This window comes from Schistosoma mansoni (assembly GCF_000237925.1).
Source record: "Schistosoma mansoni, WGS project CABG00000000 data, supercontig 0241, strain Puerto Rico, whole genome shotgun sequence".
Lineage (NCBI taxonomy): Eukaryota > Metazoa > Platyhelminthes > Trematoda > Strigeidida > Schistosomatidae > Schistosoma > Schistosoma mansoni.
In genome coordinates, this window is record NW_017386105.1 from 129,454 (window position 1) to 148,057 (window position 18,604).

Sequence of the window (18,604 nt, forward strand, 5' to 3'; positions counted from 1 at the left end):
CCCGTAGTTTGTTAAGGCCTCCTGTTTCGCTGTTCACATCACCAACGTATCGCCGGGCAATCTAGTCTAACCTATTTAATGTATTATTAATTATTTTCGGTAAAAAAAACCCAACCTATATATATATATATATATATACAGAACAATCCCAACTTGCATGCTATTTCAGCCTATTTTCTACACTAACATGGGTACTATTTCGATACATTTTAATGTTTAGAAATTTTTAAATAGGAAGAATATATTTGTAAAATCTCAGCTAATGATATTGAAGTAAATCCAATGTTTGAAGGATATTTCTTTGAAAAAGCTTGGACCAGATTGCCAGGCGAAACGTCTGGTGGTCTTGTCACTCATATATTCAAGAGGGCACGCACTCAATTTCCTTGGTGGTCTAGCTCCCACATTGACTTCTGAATTCAACTATTAAAATCCTAAAGAACACAGAAGCCTGGAAATATTTTGTATATCGTTATCATGCTAAAAGGTAAAGTTCAGAATGTTGCAATTAATTGAGTTTCATATTCGTAAATACTTTGCATTACGGATCGAAATCATTTGAAGAACATTTAAAGATTGGAAAGCAATAGGGCAAACAAATTCAATACGGCTTGGTACATTTCAACGGATTCATGACTCTCGAAAATGCCGATTCAGAGAAACTTTTTTTTTTGTTGAGGACAGAAACATTTAAGCCATTTGTGTAAAAAATCAACCAATTAAACATTGATCCATTTTTCACTAACAAACCAGCTTTCAGTTGATTTTTCTGAAAGTTTACCTAAAAGACATGATATGTAAAGTAAATTAAGTCTTCATCTAAATAGTTTTTCACCGTTGACAATTGATGACATTTGCCTCATTGTAACAACTCACATCAGTCAAGTGTGTATCACTAAATTTCAGATCAATTTTTGAGCAGCATCTTGATCAATGTAAGTGGATTCTAACCTTTTTGAAGTAACCGGTTTTTCACTAGAGATAGATGATATACTAAAAGAAAACAACAGATGGACGTTTTATGGAAGGTTTGTTGGATAGCTGTAGAGTCTAAAACCAGCATTTTTGCCTGTTTGCCAATCGTCTACTAGAAATAATTGCGGCCCAGTGCTAAAGTACACACAGAAACTCAAATCTAGCACTTATACCATCAAACACAAATGTATTTTCCATTAATCTGTTGACTCAAGATAGCCACAATCTTGTTCATCGAGTATAAAGTTATTCACAAGGGTTTACATTTGTCTTATCTTGATACTCTTAGCTTAGCTACAGACAATACAGGGATACCTGCTGAGGGCGATTAAATGCAGTCTTAAGTATCGACAACTGAAAAATAAAAATCCTTACAAGTAGTTTACAAAGTAGTTTCACTAATTAAACTAATATCTCCATATTATTAAGTCAGTAAAATATTCAAAAATATTCCCCTGGAGTATACACTTGACCAAGTAAGTATTTATATTGTAGTGGAGGAGAATAATGTATTTCTGTGGAACTAATGGTAATCTCTGAGTTAAATCTCAGATTGTTATTATAATCAAACCACCGATTATAATGATTTCATAGTATCATTTTGACTATATAACTCACTAATATATATTGGTTGTTTGGATCTTTACATCGATGATTAGAACTGAAATTGATTAGTCACTTTTTGACATAAGTGAATGTTATTTGGATTGTCTCGATATTCCTAGTAAGTCATGGTCATTTTAACCAGTCCTAAACATGAATGGGAAGGTGTAAACAACCAGTATATATGGATTAAAATCCACCCGATATCAATAGCCAGTAGCTATCTGGACTTAATAGCTAAGTGTAGAATGTACTGTCACTGTAAGCTGACTGCACTTGGTTCAAATCCAAAAGTGAACATCAACTCTGAGATCCATGTACATCCAGCTGACCAGTCTCGAAAAGGACGAAACACGCGTCCTGGATTTCACTGCCAGCTGTCATCCATCTCTGCTTAAATGTTCAACGGATTGTTATGTTTCATTTGTGGGAAACAAAAGTTAGAAAAACAGATATTTTTGTTTGAAGTAAAAATGGTAACATTCAGTTTATTGATCATAATTTACAAGATTATGCGGTGATTGATTAACGTTATGATAATTATTATTGAATGGTACGTGGAACAAAAAGTACAAAATATTTTTACTAAGTTAAAATTTAGCAACATTTCATAGTTGAAATCATGAGTCAATTGAAGCTAGATCACTATGGAAAACCTGGAAGCACTGGACGGCCGTTTCGTTCTATTGCGGGACTCCTCAGCAAAGAGTATCCACGATCCCGCCTCGCGAGATCCGAACCCAGGACCTACCAGTCTCGCTCCAGAGCACTTAACCGATAGACCACTGAGCCGGAATCCAACTATGAAAATACCGAAATCTCTACAAAACCTCTTCTGATTTAGCAACATATTTTCATCTTTAAAACAGAAATTATCTGAGTAATGAATATTAAAAATCACTTGTGTAAAATTACAACTTATCTGTTTACTTACTACTGCCATTATTAACCATTATATCATTGCCTGTATTCCACAATACCACTTCACTGGACTTGTACTGACTTATTATTGACTTTAGTTTTAACCTAAAGAACATACATTCAATACAACTTATAGAAAAAACAATTTTAAAAAAACGCTGTTTATGGCTAAAATTGAGGAATGAAAAATTTAATCCTTTATGGCTAGAAGTAATCGACAAATATTTGTTTGGATTAATTGTTAATGAGTTATAGACAACCAACAAGAAACTGGGAGGCAAAATCCGACTCACACGTCCTCGTCGTGCTTCCTGGATCATGGCAACCATCCCATGTACTAACGTGAGCGGTAATATGTGTGGTGGAGATCGGCCTAATCAACCATTCTACCTATACCCGCAAACGATTACGAATGCTACAAAGAGTCATTGCATAACTATTGAGGTTCCAAAATGATGGTAAAAAAAGAGTCTACCCAAAAATAAAAATAAAAAAACCGAATGTGAGTGTTATGTAATGGTTCTGCGTAAGCAGTGCAAAAACAGCTATCCCGCCCAGGTAGTTGTGCCATGCCTCGATGTAGCACTCTTCTCTAGAAGGGCTTACTAGGCTTCACCATGTTCTTATGGCTGAAAGGGGCACAAGAAACTAAAGAAAACTCAAAACTATATGTATATTAGAAAGCACACAATTCAAATCGACATCGTTTGGACTGTTGTAATTAAAACATCATATTATAACATTATCTCATGTATCAAAGTAGACAAACATAGATAGTCAGAATGCATTAAACGTTATTATACTATGATCAATTAGTATGAATATAATCTGTAAGATATTATAGGTATTAATGCCTAGGCTTGACTAATTAGGTATTAGGCCGAAAGTTATTAATAAAAACTATTATATATTGTTTTTAATAACTCAATTTGTAGAAATTCAAATTGTTGGCATTTTATGACTCAATGTAAACCACTTCTTCAGAGCAAATAAATAAATAACCAAATGAAATTCACACAATTTTCAATAGTAATAAAATATTATTAAAAGGGGTTTTGTGGATATTATAGTAACTTTAATAGTTGAGATCATGAATCAATTGAAGCTAGACCATCATGGAAAACCGGGAAGCACTGGTCGGCCGTTTCATCACACTGTGCGACTCCTCAGCAGTGCGCATCCACGATCCCGTCACGCGAGATTCGAACCCAGGACCTATCAGTTTCACGCTTGAGCGCTTAACCTCTAGACCATTGAGCCGGCATCCAACGGTGTTAATGTCTAACTTCAACCGATCCACGAAATTGAGCAACACATCCACCAATGTCTTCAGTGAGTTACTATCTCATAACAGACAAGTTTGAACTCCACTGGTCACTGCTTCTCACTAGAACTCCAGGAAATACCTCATGGAACCAGTCACTAGTGAGTATATGTTGATTATAATCTCAACTTTTTCAGTAAGTGAATGACCAAGTATATTTGATTTACTAAAACAAAAGAATAATGCAGAATTAAAAGAGTTAACTGAAAAAGTCTCTTTTCTAAATTGTTAAGCAAGATATATTTGGATTTTTGCAGTATCAATAGGGTTTATGGATGTCATGGATATGATGAATTAACAAATGTCAATAATTACTAAACAGAACTTCAGCAATCTCTTTTAATTGTCCTATGAATATATAGCTTAATGTTTTAATAATTTAACTTGGAATCAAAATGGAATATTTTTAAACTCTACTTCAACTACTCTACTCTAAGTAATCAAATTGTATTCATTAGCATTCATGTAGTGTAGTGTAATTAAACATCTGATAGATAAAAGCTAACTTCTTTTTCTGTTTCGTGGCCTGATATTTGACTCCAGTTAGACCATGTATATGACTGTTATTGAAATATACATGTCGTCAATCCTCGTATACAATGATCGACTGAAATCGTGTCAGTGAATAACGGAACTAAATAAAACAAATACGAGGATAGGTTTTCGAATGCTTATATTTTGTACTACTTTTGATCCAGACAAACAAGCAAAGAAACGAAGCGAAGACAAGAGAGTGAAGCAAAACGACAAGCGGTGAAGAAGGCATGTTAGCCAACTCAATTTAATCAAGCGTTGATCGATATTTATAGTCAGACTAAAATAAGTTACAGATATGTAATGAGTAGAATAAGAAGTGTACACACGTACGCTCATATAAAAACATTCAAGGCTGATAAGGGAATAATTGACAATGTCAAAGTGTCACTCAAGAAGAATGAATAAACTGTTCTTGTAGTGAATGAGAACGCAGGTGAGGACAACCTACAAAGTTTCTTGATAAAATACAAAAACCATACTCTGATACTCTATTTGCAAAATGTTCATTAATTGTCTTAGGCTTCATTATTCCTGGATTTCCACACCAATCGCTTTCTATTTCTGTTCTTCTCTTCTCGATCTCAATCTTCTGCTGCCAGATATTCTATTCCTCACTTACGATATATATACTACTTATGTCGATATAAGTAACCCACACGACAGTCTATCAGAAAGCTAGAATAAGCTGTGTGCTCTTAACATAGCAACCCACACTACACACTATTCATTACATGCAATAAACTATCAATTGAGTTGATTTATACACCTTATCACAGTTCTAAATAAATCAATTCTGAGTTTATATTAGAAAACAAAAAACAGACTGACTAGTAATTTTTTTTTCATAGTTGAAATCATGAGTCGATTGAAGCTAGATCACCATGGAAAACCTGGAAGTACTGGACGGACGGCCGTTTCCTCCTATTGTGGGACTCCTCAGCAGTGCGCATCCATGATCCCTCCTCGTGCGACTCGAATCCAGGACCTACCAGTCTCGCGCCAGAGCACTTACCCGATAGACCGCTGAGCCGGCTGGCAGGTCCTGGGTTCGAATCTCGCGGAGTGGGGTCATTGACGCGCGCTGCTGAGGAGTCCCACAATAGGACGAAACGGCCGTCCAGTACTTCCAGGTTTTCCATGGGTGTCTAGTTTCAATTGACTCATGATCTCATCTATAAAATTACAAAAATTTCCACAAAACCCCCTGGTGATATTTACTTACTTATTGAATTTTTCCTCTTCACTTTTTAATTCTGCTAAAATTTTCTCATATTTTTCACTAAAATTGTCAACTGAGTTATTTTCAACTTTTTCATTTTGTTGTTTTTTGTGTTTGTTTACTTCATGAATAAATAATTCATCCAGTTTACTATTTGGCTAAAGGGAATCCATAATAATAATAATAATAATAATGGTAAGACAAGTGGTAATTTCAACAAATGGAGAACACTTAGCAAAATAACTTAAGGTAGACTACATATGGTATATGTACTATATAAACAACAGTCAGTCTCATTAGCACAACAAGATGAACATCAAATTCATAGAAGTAGTTAATTTAATGATGGTAATATATAAAAGATAGGTTGTATATACGGACATAGTATAGGAAGGAAGAACGTAATGAAGCGATTTTAATCTTAAGGTTTAAGGGCAGACAAAGAGTGTATACACCTACGCCATTGTGATCAATTCTGAGCCATGTCACCTAGAGTCTCCAACCATTGGTTACGATAGTCATGCGGACCCCAACCAAGTAGTCTGCATCTACCAACATGGCTTAGACTAGAAGTTAGTGACTTAAAGCACTGATGCCACGTTTTGGTTTGGCCGTTCCTAACTTTCTTCCAACCATCCCCAATACTGGTCAGCACTGCTTGTCGTGGTAATCGATGTTCAGGCATACGTAATACGTAGCCCAACTATCACAGTCTATGAAGATTCATGATCTCATCAACTGATTTACCATCATTCTTTATTACCCTGAGTCTAACCTCACTATTACTTACCCGGTGATCTCAGCAGATGCGAGCAATATTTCTAAGGTACCTGTGGTTAAATACTAGTAACCTATGAGTATCCTCTACTCTTAATGGCCACGTTTCGCATCCGTAAAGTATAACAGAGAGAAATGCTGCGCAGTATACTCGTTCTTTAATTAGTAGACGGATATTTCACCTTCGTCATAGGTCACGTAAGTTGGCAAAAGCCAAACGAGCCTTCTGAATCTGTGCAGAGATTTCGTCAGACACCAACGCATTAGGGCTGATCAGACTTCCAAGATAAATGAATTTGTCGACGCGTTCCACTGCTTCACTCGCTATCCTTAATCAGGTGTTGACACAGGCCTGTCTTGGAGCAATAATTTACATTCAGAGGGGGAGAAACGCCTTCCAAATATCCTGGCGTTATTACCAGTTCTGTTGATTTGGCAGGAGAAATGTCAGTACCCATCGATTCATTAGTTTGTATCTCTGATTAACGATTCTTTTATCTGAAGATTAAATCAACCACATTATCTTGGTTGAATATTATTTACGTAAATTAGCCGTTTGAATGTCTTAATAATTTATTCGATCACTTTTGTAGTGGTTTCGTCTTTGAAAATCTGTCAAGTTGGGATTCGGATATCGCTATCATGAAGATGATTAACAACTGTTCATCATCAACCACTACTACACAATACTGAATCGAATGTTCGGTTATCACAGTAATCATTGGCGCAAAATGACAAGAGCCAAGAAATTCTTTACACTCCAACTATTGAGCCACAATTCTAACAGTATACACTAACACTAATATTAACCACTCTGGTTACATGATAATGACTGTACTATAACTATGTTATATACTTAAAAGAATTGAAGTAATAATTCCATTCATGTAATAAACGTCCCTTATTATTAAAAACTTGTAAATTACCAGTATTTTTTTTCTTCGAAACATAGTTTCATCTTCATCAGTGTGCAACTTCAAAATTCTGTTAGGTAAAATAGAGAAAAAACATTACTGAGAGTAGTTTTATTTGAGATGTTCATTGTGTTATATACAAAAGTCATTATCTCATTTGTATGAGGTCTTAATTGGGTAGAACTACCGGTCACTTCCACCGACTGTTTGATCAGATAGTTAAGAAAGAACTTTCAGCTTATTGAGAGAGAACCTACATTGTAACCTCAAGAGTATTAACTCTTAGGAAGTCTCTAAATTTTAGGCATACATATGAATGAAGTTTGTACTGGAAAATTCTGAAAGTTGAATGTTTTTCCAGATCGAATTAGCTAATAAAAGTTTTACAGATAAGATCATGAGTCAACTGAAGTTAGACCACCATGGAAGACCTGGAAGCACTACTTGATGGCCGTTTCGTTCTATTGTGGGACTCCTCAGCAGTACGCATCCGTGATCCCGCCTTGCGCGATTCGAACCCAAGACCTAACAGTCTCGCGCCGTCTAGTGCTTCCAGGTTTCCATGGTGGTCTGGCTTCAATAGACTCATGATTTAATCTATAAAATTACCAAAATCTCCACAAAACCCCTTCGGATAATGACTAGTGACTGGCTCCATGAGGTAATTCCTGGAGTTCTAGTGAGAAGTCGTGACCAGTAGAGCCAATCCATGTCAGGTAGAGACAGGTATTTACCTCAGTACAATGGAAAACGGTCGCGCAATTTCGTGAATTAGTTGAAGTTAGACATTAACAACGTTGGATATCGGCTCAGTGGTCTAGAGGTTGAGACTGGTAGGTCCTGGATTTGAATCTCGCAAAGCGGGGTCATGGACGCGCACTGCTGAGGAGTCCCACAATAGGACAAAACGGCCGTCAAGCAGTGTTTCCCGGTTTTCCATTGTAGTCTAACTTCAATTGACTCATGATCTCATCTATAAAATTACATAAATCTCCACAAAACCCCCTTCGGGTAATAAAAGTTTGTTATCACTTACGGTAAAATCCATTTTGATTTATCCATTAAAAACGATTGACTAAGGTCCGTAAGTACAGATTTGGAATCATTATCGAATAACTGACAAGCTGTTTCATAAATTGGCTTCATGTCTATTTCATCAGGAACCGGTATATCAAAGGATTTCAAATTTTCAGTATCCTTAATTTGTATGTAGTGATGTTTATATAAATAAGAAAAAAAATAACATCATCAAAATTGATTGAGAGTAAGTTAAAGTACTTCAGTTCTATTTATTTGCGTTTAACAAAATTGGTTGTTTTTTTTAAGACAGTGGTATATCATGAGCTGAACTCGTTGATTGTAGAACTTTCAAAGATGTTTGTTTGGAAGCTTTATGATCGGTAGCTTCACCAAACAATGATGTATAGTTGCTACAAGTGACTTTGGGTAAGATAAACATATGAAAATCATATGTAGAAAGATCATGCGGAAAACAATTGCTTCATTACCTAGAAAATAATGATTTTGTTAGTTTCTTCTTCCCCATGAATACTATAATATCTCTTAAACAATAATTAAGGATATTTAAAAAGGTATTCTCATTTCTGACTGAAATCATTTGGAGATTTATCGAAAGTAAGGAAGAAGTTGATAGTTATTTCTCCCTACTTGTAACTTAGCAAAAATGAGCACTTTGACGTGTAAGCAGACAATATAAATCTTGAAACCTTGGGATTTAGCTCCGGGCACTTTATTATCTTACAGTCAATATGGAATCTCATACTTCACTGTTTTCTAATTTAATTGATGGACTGTACGTAGTAAATGTTATTCGATGACATCGATGTTAAGCTCTTTTTTATTCTATATCTTTACTTTCTTTTCCGACTTCCTTTTGTACATTCCTCCACATTAATTACTATTTTCAGTAACCCTTTTCATTTCTAATAAATTCTGACCGCCCAATGTGACTCGTCTGTTATCTTCTGATATATTTTTTCCACCCTGGTATATCTGTCGAACGTTTGCTTTATTGTGACAGTTTTTGTAACAGGGATCTCAAGGTCACGGCGCCAATTTCAGTACCTGATGCTCATGTACGATCGGTTCACAGAGGATTTTAGAGAAGACTTGACGATTAAGCGGCTACAATAAATGGGACTACTAAGAAGTTCCTGTATTTGTGATTGCGGTAAGTAAATGACTTGTAGACTATGTGCAGACTACCATGATGTTGTCCTCCGATGTAATATATGTTGAAGGAAGACATTTACTAGAATAGGAACCTTCATCACTCGATCCAGATTGAGACTAAGGCATATTATAATGATTGCCACGAACTGTATAATAAGAGCATCAGTATCATTGGCTGCAATAATCGCAGATGTTACTGAAGTTTCGGCTGTTGAGTGGTATGAGTATTGTAGGGACATATCCATAATAAAAAATGATAAACTTACACAACTGGAGTACACTCAAACAATAATGAAACTATGTGGTCGTGGCTGATAGGGTTTTTGTGACCTTATCATGTCTCCAGAGACCAACTATTATGGAGCCATATGGATGAGTTCCTCTACCCTATGCATTACGATTTTGGAACCATAAGTCAGTAAAATAATATATTTACGCGACCTGAAGTAACATTTGTAAATCCATACTTTGGTGGTACATATCCAAACTCGAGAACTAATACATTTTCAACAGTTATTACATATGCAATGAAAGTACGAATGAAAGCTATACAAGTGTGAGGCATCATATTTGTTGTAACTTACACTGGTAAATTTCATCTCATTGAAATCTTTTGCGATTGTATTAATAAGATAAGTAAAGATTTCATCATTTTCATCAATAATAGGCAGATTTCTATCCAATTGAATGTTAGTTTCTTCGTCAACCTCAATATTAATTTTCGAAAAAAAAACAAAAAATTTATTATCACAAGGGGGGTTTGTGGAGATTTTAGTGATTTTATATAGTTAAGATCATGAATAAATTGAAGCTAGACCACCGTGGAAAACCTGGAAGTCGTGGCCAGTGGGGCTAATCTATCTCAGGTAGAGACAGGTATCCACCTCAGTACAATGGAAGTTGGTCGTGCAATTTCGTGGATTGGTTGAGGTTAGACATTAACACCGTTGGATGCCGGCCCGCTCAGTGGTTTATCGGTTAAGTGCTCTGGCGTGAGACTGGTAGCTCCTGGGTTCGAATCTCGCGAGGCGGGATCGTTGATGCGCACTGCTGAGGAGTCCCACAATAGGACGAAACGGCCGTCCTGTGCTTCCAGGTTTTTCCTGGTGGTCTAGCTTCAATTGACTCATGATCTTAACTATATAAAAAATTTATTGATCATATTAAAGCATTCACCGAGTAATGAATCATGGATCACTAACTACATGTAATCGATCAGTGTCTGTTAAAGCTGTCCATCAACACAACGACAGAATAAACTAACAGTACATCAAAAATAATCGTGATCGAATATCTCAAAATTTTTTTAATAAGTCGTGTTTCCCAACAATACAGCAATACAGGACGAACTATTGTTCAGTATATTTTTCAATCGATATGACGGTGAATATTTCACTTATTTCAAAAATGGAACGAGTTGACACAAATGAAATGGATCTTTTGCACTCCTTTCAAGATTTCGTCAACTACAAATACAATAACGTTTCAAAAATTTCCAAGATGAGTGAAGTGGCCAACAATCATGACCACTTCATTCCATATAGTAACATTAGTTCGTACTATTTACGCTTATATATGTATGTATCCGTAGAACATTTGAAGTGATCACTAATTACTGATCAAAACACAAAGGAAATCAGATTATATGAGCCAAAAAAAAATTATGTAACTACATTATTATGGGAGTACCTACTTTGTTAAGTTTAATAATATTGCAGAAGCTACCTCAACCACTGGATCAAAATCTATCGCCGAATACCTCCATTAAATTTATCTTAATACGAATACATTAAATATTGTTACTATTAACTGTTCATATACACAAAAATGAATTTATTCACATTTCTTCTTTCATTTATCACTGATCTTCAGAAACCACAGTGTTTTACTTATTGTAGATACTTTTGCCATTCGTCTTGTCAAGTAAAGTCTTGAATATACTTTAAAGAGTAGAACCTCACAATAAGATTAATGCTTTCGGCACAATGTGTAAATTATTTCGATAATTTATATGTTAAATATGAAATTACAATCAAATGTAAACTTGGTCAACACAATTGAATACTGGACTCTAGTAACTACCTAATGACTTTGAATTATCTAAAAATAACCTATTATTGAGTTGATTTATTACAAATGACAATGACAGTGCCAAACATTTACTCATGTATATGTCCACTAATATAGATAGTCAGTCATTCAACCACTGAATATATAAGAAGTAACTTACTTCTTTTGCATATTCATTCCAAAATGGACCCATTGTTTGTAGTAAATTTTCGGAGACACAGCGTCTGTCAGTAGGTCTCACATCAGGTGTTAGCATAACCTAAAAGAAATCGTAATTTTTTTATTTGTCAAGATGTAACATCCAATTAAATTTTATCAAATCATATGTAAAATATTGAAGAGAGGGTAAATGGTTCCTGTTACAACGTCCTGAAATTCTGGGAGCACCGTAAAACTATTTCACCACCATAAAACACTGCACATCGGGGCAGTCGGTGGTTGGGCATACGTAACACGCATCCCAGCCATCTCAAATGATAAACTTTCATTACATCATCAGTCGATTTGCCATCCTTACCTTGTACCCGTTTCCTAACAACTTCATTACTTACTCGGTGGTAAGGATATACGAGCAATGCTTCGAAGACACCTATGATCTAATACTAGTAGCCTACGAATATCCTCTACTCTTATCGGCCATGTTTTACTGCCATAAAGTAGGACGGAACAAACTGCTGCACAGTAAACCCGTCCTTTTGTTGCTAGATGGATATCTCGCCTACGCTATAAATGACGCAAGTTGGCGAAAGCTAGACGAGCCTTCTGTATCCGTGCTGAGATCTCGTCACACACCAGACCACAAGGGCTGATGAGACTCCCAAGATAAGTGAAGCTGTCAACACGCTCAACTACTTCACTCCCTATCATTAGTTCAGATGTCGATGCAACCCAATCCTGAAGCAACATTTTGCACTTTGAGGGAGAGAATCGCATCCCGAACATGCCTGCGTAGTTGCTGATAGTGGTCAGAAGAATCTGCATTTTGTCAGCGTCTTCACCAAATAAAACCATGTCATCGGCGTATTCTAAGTCAACAAGTGAGTCTCCCGGTAAAAGTTCAACTCATGGAGATTTAGATGATGAAAGTGTTATCTCTAAAAGCATGTCAACGATAAAGTTAAACAAGAATGGAGAGATTGGACAGCCCTGACGAACACCACTTGAAGTAATCAATTCAGATGACAGTTCGCTATAAGCTCTAACTCGACCATTTGTGTTCGAGTAGAGAGCCTTTATAAGGTTAATGTACTTATTTAAAATTATTTCATAAAACTAACCAAGTCTAGAAAATGTTATCATCTAAACAGATAACTTATAGTTCAATATAATTATAAATTCACAATTATTTGTTTACCGTATTTTCAAAAGACTTCACTAAGAAACTTGGCTGCTGAGATATACTAAGGATAGGTTTGGCTTGAAGTTGATTTAAAAGTATTTCATCAGATAGATTACGTAATACATCGACCTGAAATATAAAACATTATTTAGTAGTTTTTTGATAAGTAAATCACTAACTTTGCGAAATTGAATTTGTTAGTAAAGTGAAAATCCAAGACGTAATTTATTGGTAACTCTTTTCTTTTAAATTAACCTTAAAAAATTGGAGTCAGCGGTATTCAACTAACAATGATGCCAGTGACTTAAGTTTCACAGAGATTTTAGTTTTTAGCTTTTTTTAAGAATTAAATATATTAAAGACTAACACAGAGAAGTCTGAAATCTACGGTTGAATAAACTTCAATTGCGTCTCCTGTAGGACGGTCAACGACTGGAACGTCTTGTCAAAACAAATATTATCGGTCCCATGGGTTAACAGTTTTAAAACTGTATCTTCACAAAAATACTGGGCAACCGATCTACTAACCTTACAACTTAAGACAGTAAAGCAATCACAGCATTATTTCCAGTAAAAATATATGTTAAAAGACATACAAATAGTAAAAAACAGTCCGTCAAACAACATAACCAAATTATTACCTTAACCATCATTTAGAGAACAAAGTATATGGTGTTTTTAATAAAATGTACTTCTTTTCCCTAGCAATCAGTCCTACATTGTCATATCGAGATGATTCAGTCAGTCAGTCACAACGTAGAACTTCGTACGTACATACATCAGTTCGAGTTGCCATACCACATTAACACAAAGATGTAGTTGTCGATTCAAATCCCATAGTGAGAGAAGTAGTAAGAGTATAAGCATTATGTGAAAGATTAGGGTTTGAAGATGTTATTGAAGGAGTATAATACAGTGAAATAAATTTAGAAAGAGAAAAAGGATAGGGACATGAAGAATTCAAAAGGTTAGAATTTGGTAATCAAGATGATTAGGTTTTAAGTAGTGTACCAGACGTAAGTTAGTATGAAAGTTCGGATTGCTGCCACTCATTATAAGCAATGAGAACACATGATTTAAAACTGACTTACTAATTAAATAATATCGAATAGTTATGCACTTTCAACACTGAATTAGATCCTATTCACTATTTCTTAGAATAAGAAAATCAAAGTATTGGCTCTAAACGAAATCCTTAAATTTCATACCTTTATAAGATACCCCAGATTCTCTTGACCAGTATTGACCAAAACTTAAATATATCTCATTTTTCTTTGCCCAGTTGCATGTAATCACTTTGACAGAGTGGGAAGTTCAACCTTTGAATTAGCATAAGTATATGTTACAAATTCCAACTGTACAACTACTGAAATACCTACTTTGATCAGCACCAATAATTACTACTTTACCATACAAGCAACTTGTAATATTCTAAATAAAGACAATTGCAACCAGTAGAATAAATCAGGCACAACTAGTTTTCACGAAGGTGGGTGGCTTACAATTGAACAGACTGGATGAAAATTAGTAATGTTAATCTATTGCAAACTTCATTCTTTGTAATAACTACGAAGGCTCCCCTTCATCACTATGACTTATTTATGTCCCAGACAATCTACACACACAAACATACACGCAATTTCAACTCCACTACTTGGTTATAGCACATCTCAAATAAGGTCAAATATGGTTGTTTGGGTAAACAGTCCAGGCTAGATAAATATTCAGGCCTTCTTTCTTATTGAAGGCAGAGGTATTTAGCATTATGCGGAACACTTCGGCTACTCTCCTCTCTTTATAGTTTGGGAAACCTTTCAGAATTGGTTTGATATCTTTAATATCAATTTGGTGATTACTGAAAATAGCATGTACTGCTATTGCAGATTTAACTTGTAAATTTCCCAATTTATAGGATCATTTGGAGGCGTTTTGTGCAACTTAAGTGTTCCTTGGCACAAGTTGAGATCTCACGAGAGATCTCCCTGCTTTCTCGTTTAGAGATATTTAATGTCTTCGTATATTAGTATTTCTATGATTGAATCATCTGTTGGACTTATGTAGTTATACTGTAACATTTGATTATTTTATGCAAGTAATCGTGTATCTTCTGAAATCTGTTACATTTGATTGCAATGAGTCAGCATTAACAATTACAAATCTCATTCCACTGTTTGTGTCTTCATATCTGTCTATCCGGTCCTGTGTTCCGTTAATATTTATTAATGTTAATGATAGGTAATGAAATTATTACTCTATTTCCCTAATGTATTCCGTTTTTTCTTTTCAGTTATTCATGTATACATTGGTCCTTATAAATATTTAGTTTTCTTTACGTACAAAACAAACAATCGTTAATTATTCATGAGCCTACTTTCTATACGATGAGTAGAGCTATGATATTCATACAAAAATAAAACTCACTTTCGAATTTTCACATTCGGAGTCAGTGCAAACATTTTTTGACAAATCAGTGAAGTTATTGATTTCAAACTGGGAAGGGCTTCTTTGAATTTCTACAATAATTCATGATTGATATATATGTTTCTTAATCTGAAATTGGGATACCTTCTAAAGATAGTCCATTGTTTGTATTACTGGAATGTATATTAGAGTTAGAAATTTTCACTTGAAGTGGTCTATATTACCTGTACTCCTGATTATTAGAGCATAGCTCTTTATTGTACATGTACACTATTTCCCTAAAAGCTTCCAGAAACTTAGTAAATTTTGGAAATACCCTTTCGAATACTTTCCTGTTGTAATGAAAATGCTGACGTATTTATTTCTATTCCGGGTTCTGAGAATAATTCTTTTACAATCTTCGCAAAAGTTTTGATTATATTAGACCATTGTGTCCCATCCAAAAAGAATGACTTCTTAGTACATTGAGAAAGGTGAGTGAGAACATACTGAATCTTCAAATGAACAAATGACTTCCTGTTTTATTTTTTCAAGTTCTTGCGTAGTTTTCGAAATCTAAAAGGTCATTTCACTCTTTCGTTTAAAATAACGAGCTATCTAACCACCACTTGTCTTAAATCTTCTCCTAAACTGTCACCTAGCTCCTCCGTTAACAAAGTTTTAAAACCTAACAAGGTGATACTCATTTTCATATGGCGTCGAGTTGTTATTTTCTTTGCAATTGCCTTCTAGGTGCGAGTGAGAGAAGAATGGTTTTTGTATGTCTGAAAAAACCAAACAACTCGACCAGCCCGTCAATCTAAAGGGCAATAAAACAAACAAAAACATGAAAATGGCTAGTAATCAGGTACAGCTCTCATTATGAATAATTAAACGAAACTTACAGCACTCAATAGTGGGGAAACAAGAGTAGAAAGCAGTGAGAAAGTAGAGCGTTTTTAAGAGATTGGTATAACTATAAACCGTTACCTCACATGATAGCAAATAACTCCATAGGATGAGAACTTTGCTATGAGATGCAGGCTCCTTAAATCTTATAAAGCTCCACTAAATCACAGCCCATGCTTCGAAACTTATCAAAGGGATCGAACCAATTCACAAATGATTTTCTGGTTTATTATTCTTAGCATGACAAATCAGGTAACAATTTCAGATGTTTTCAACAGTTTACACTTTGAATCCCAAGGACTTGCAGCAAGGGACTTCAATTTTTCGAAACTCTATACAAAATTATACGGCGTAAATGTGATCCTTGATATGCCGTAATTTTTTTATTTAAGTGATATGCATGACGTAAGTATTTATTTACATATGTTTAAATGCACTTTAAAAATATTGTGAGTCACCGATAATACAGATGTTTGGATAAATATACTGAGTAAACTTTCCAGATGTTGGTGAATATTTTAGGTATACTACTATAAGCATTTAACACAAAAATATTTTTGTCTGGTAAGACTATAGTCTACGCAAGATGTTAAATGTCCGTTGACCGGATACCATCAGCAACAGCCTACTGTGGGAGAGAACAAACCAGCTTCCAGCTGAGAAAGAATTTAGGAAACGATGTTAGAAGTGGATAGAATGTACATTACAGGAATCATCAAACTGCATTACGAAACGAACGCTAGCTTGGAATCCTGAAGGGAAACGGAAAAGAGGAAGGCCGAAGAACACACTGCGTCGGGAGTTGGAAGCAGACATGAAAGGGATGAATACGAACTGAAAAGGACTGCCCAGGACAGAGTTGGATGGAGAATGCTGGTGGCTTCCTATGCTCCTCCTTAAGGGGCAATAGGCGTAAGTAAGTAAGATTATAGTCGGTTTTGTTCATTGTGCTAACAACTCATAGGCCAAGTGAATGTCTTTTACATTTCGGGGATTCTTTGAAAATATTTTGTTATATATCAACGAAAATGGAAAGTCGCTAAGTTCCATAGCAGCTGCACATAATTCAATGTATAAAAGAATAAGGAACTGCGCCAGCCTCTTTATGCATCGTTAACCAACTTTTTCATGAACAAATACACCGAATACTTTCGCAGAAGTGAACTAGTATGTGGTATATACTTTGGTCATCGGGACGCTATAAGTGTGTTGCTTAATAAAAAAGACACTGTGCAACTATATTAACTGTAGGGGAGAAAAAAGGTTGTTTGCATTGGCTGATTGATTGTGAAATTAAACTGCTAATCCTATCATGACAAACACTTGTTTCTCCAAAATCAATTCATATAATACATCATTCAAATTATTGGAGTAGAGGAAATAAATAATTTCTTAATGAAATATGAAAACTGTTATGGTAGTGAAAACCATGTTTTCAGTGTTCACAGTTTAAAGCACATCGTGGAAGATGTATTTCAACAAGACTGTTTAGATTCCTTCTCTGACTTTTCCTTTGAATTGTACGTGAACAATATCTGATAATCAGTTCGTTATGGATTTGTTGGGGCAAAACAAGCTTCACAGTGATATGTTGGTGAATATGACTTCCAAAGGTTGTTTTGGACTGACGTAAGACCTAATTTTACACACTCTTCCTTCTGCTATGATTTTTTGAAAGATTGTAACTTTCAGGGACTCTAAACACTCGTTCCCTGGGCCTAAGACTGTGATAATGGTTATGAGAAAGCTTGGAATCACCACTAGAATATAATCAAATTTTAGATCAGATAGAGACCCCTGTGACTACCTCATAGATTCTTTCAATCCAAATGACATAAGTATTTGCCAATATTTTAGATTTAGTCCATAGTGTGTGTGCGATTCTATGACAGAAATACTTTGTCAGTGTGCTTCAATCTCTACATAAGTTTACGAAGCCACAGTACTAAGTTGACACACTTTTAAGTAACCTTAGTGACATAACTTTCATGCAGCTATCCACTATATTTAGTTAAGATATTAGTGACTCGTGTAGATACTGACAGTTTACTTTTCAATCTGTAACTACGTATGTTGTTGACAAACGTTCATAATTTGTGTCTGTGACCATTTCAGAATATGGATGAATTCTTCGCCATCATTCAGAACATCAAGAAAAGACAGTTTCATGTCGTGCCACGTAATTGGTTACTGAATGGACAGTTATGCGCATCCTATGGAAACGTCTCAACAATTGGCACATGTTAATGTGCCGAAGAACTTATGACCTGTACTTTTTTTCATTTACTATAATACACGATTTAATTTATAGAACGGATGTGTTTTGATGTTAGGTTACAGCCAGGATGTAAGATATGGAAAGCGCTTAGAAGAAAGACTACTTGGACTAGGTTTAATGACTTACCGATATCGGTCAGTTCCAT

General features: G+C 35.2%; 1 protein-coding gene across 1 annotated transcript in view; it reads right to left on the bottom strand.

Annotated features, from left to right (window-relative positions):
* Window positions 1-18,604, bottom strand: part of Smp_137280 (hypothetical protein) — a gene marked incomplete at its 5' end in the record, with an annotated part of 28,025 nt that extends 9,421 nt beyond the window's left edge. Inside the window, 8 exons of the mRNA XM_018792601.1 lie at window positions 2,513-2,604; window positions 5,583-5,737; window positions 7,283-7,340; window positions 8,307-8,467; window positions 11,694-11,792; window positions 12,888-13,001; window positions 15,294-15,385; window positions 18,586-18,604. Of these exons, the coding sequence (XP_018644178.1) occupies window positions 2,513-2,604; window positions 5,583-5,737; window positions 7,283-7,340; window positions 8,307-8,467; window positions 11,694-11,792; window positions 12,888-13,001; window positions 15,294-15,385; window positions 18,586-18,604 (790 nt within the window). The remainder of the gene's footprint in view (window positions 1-2,512; window positions 2,605-5,582; window positions 5,738-7,282; window positions 7,341-8,306; window positions 8,468-11,693; window positions 11,793-12,887; window positions 13,002-15,293; window positions 15,386-18,585) is intronic.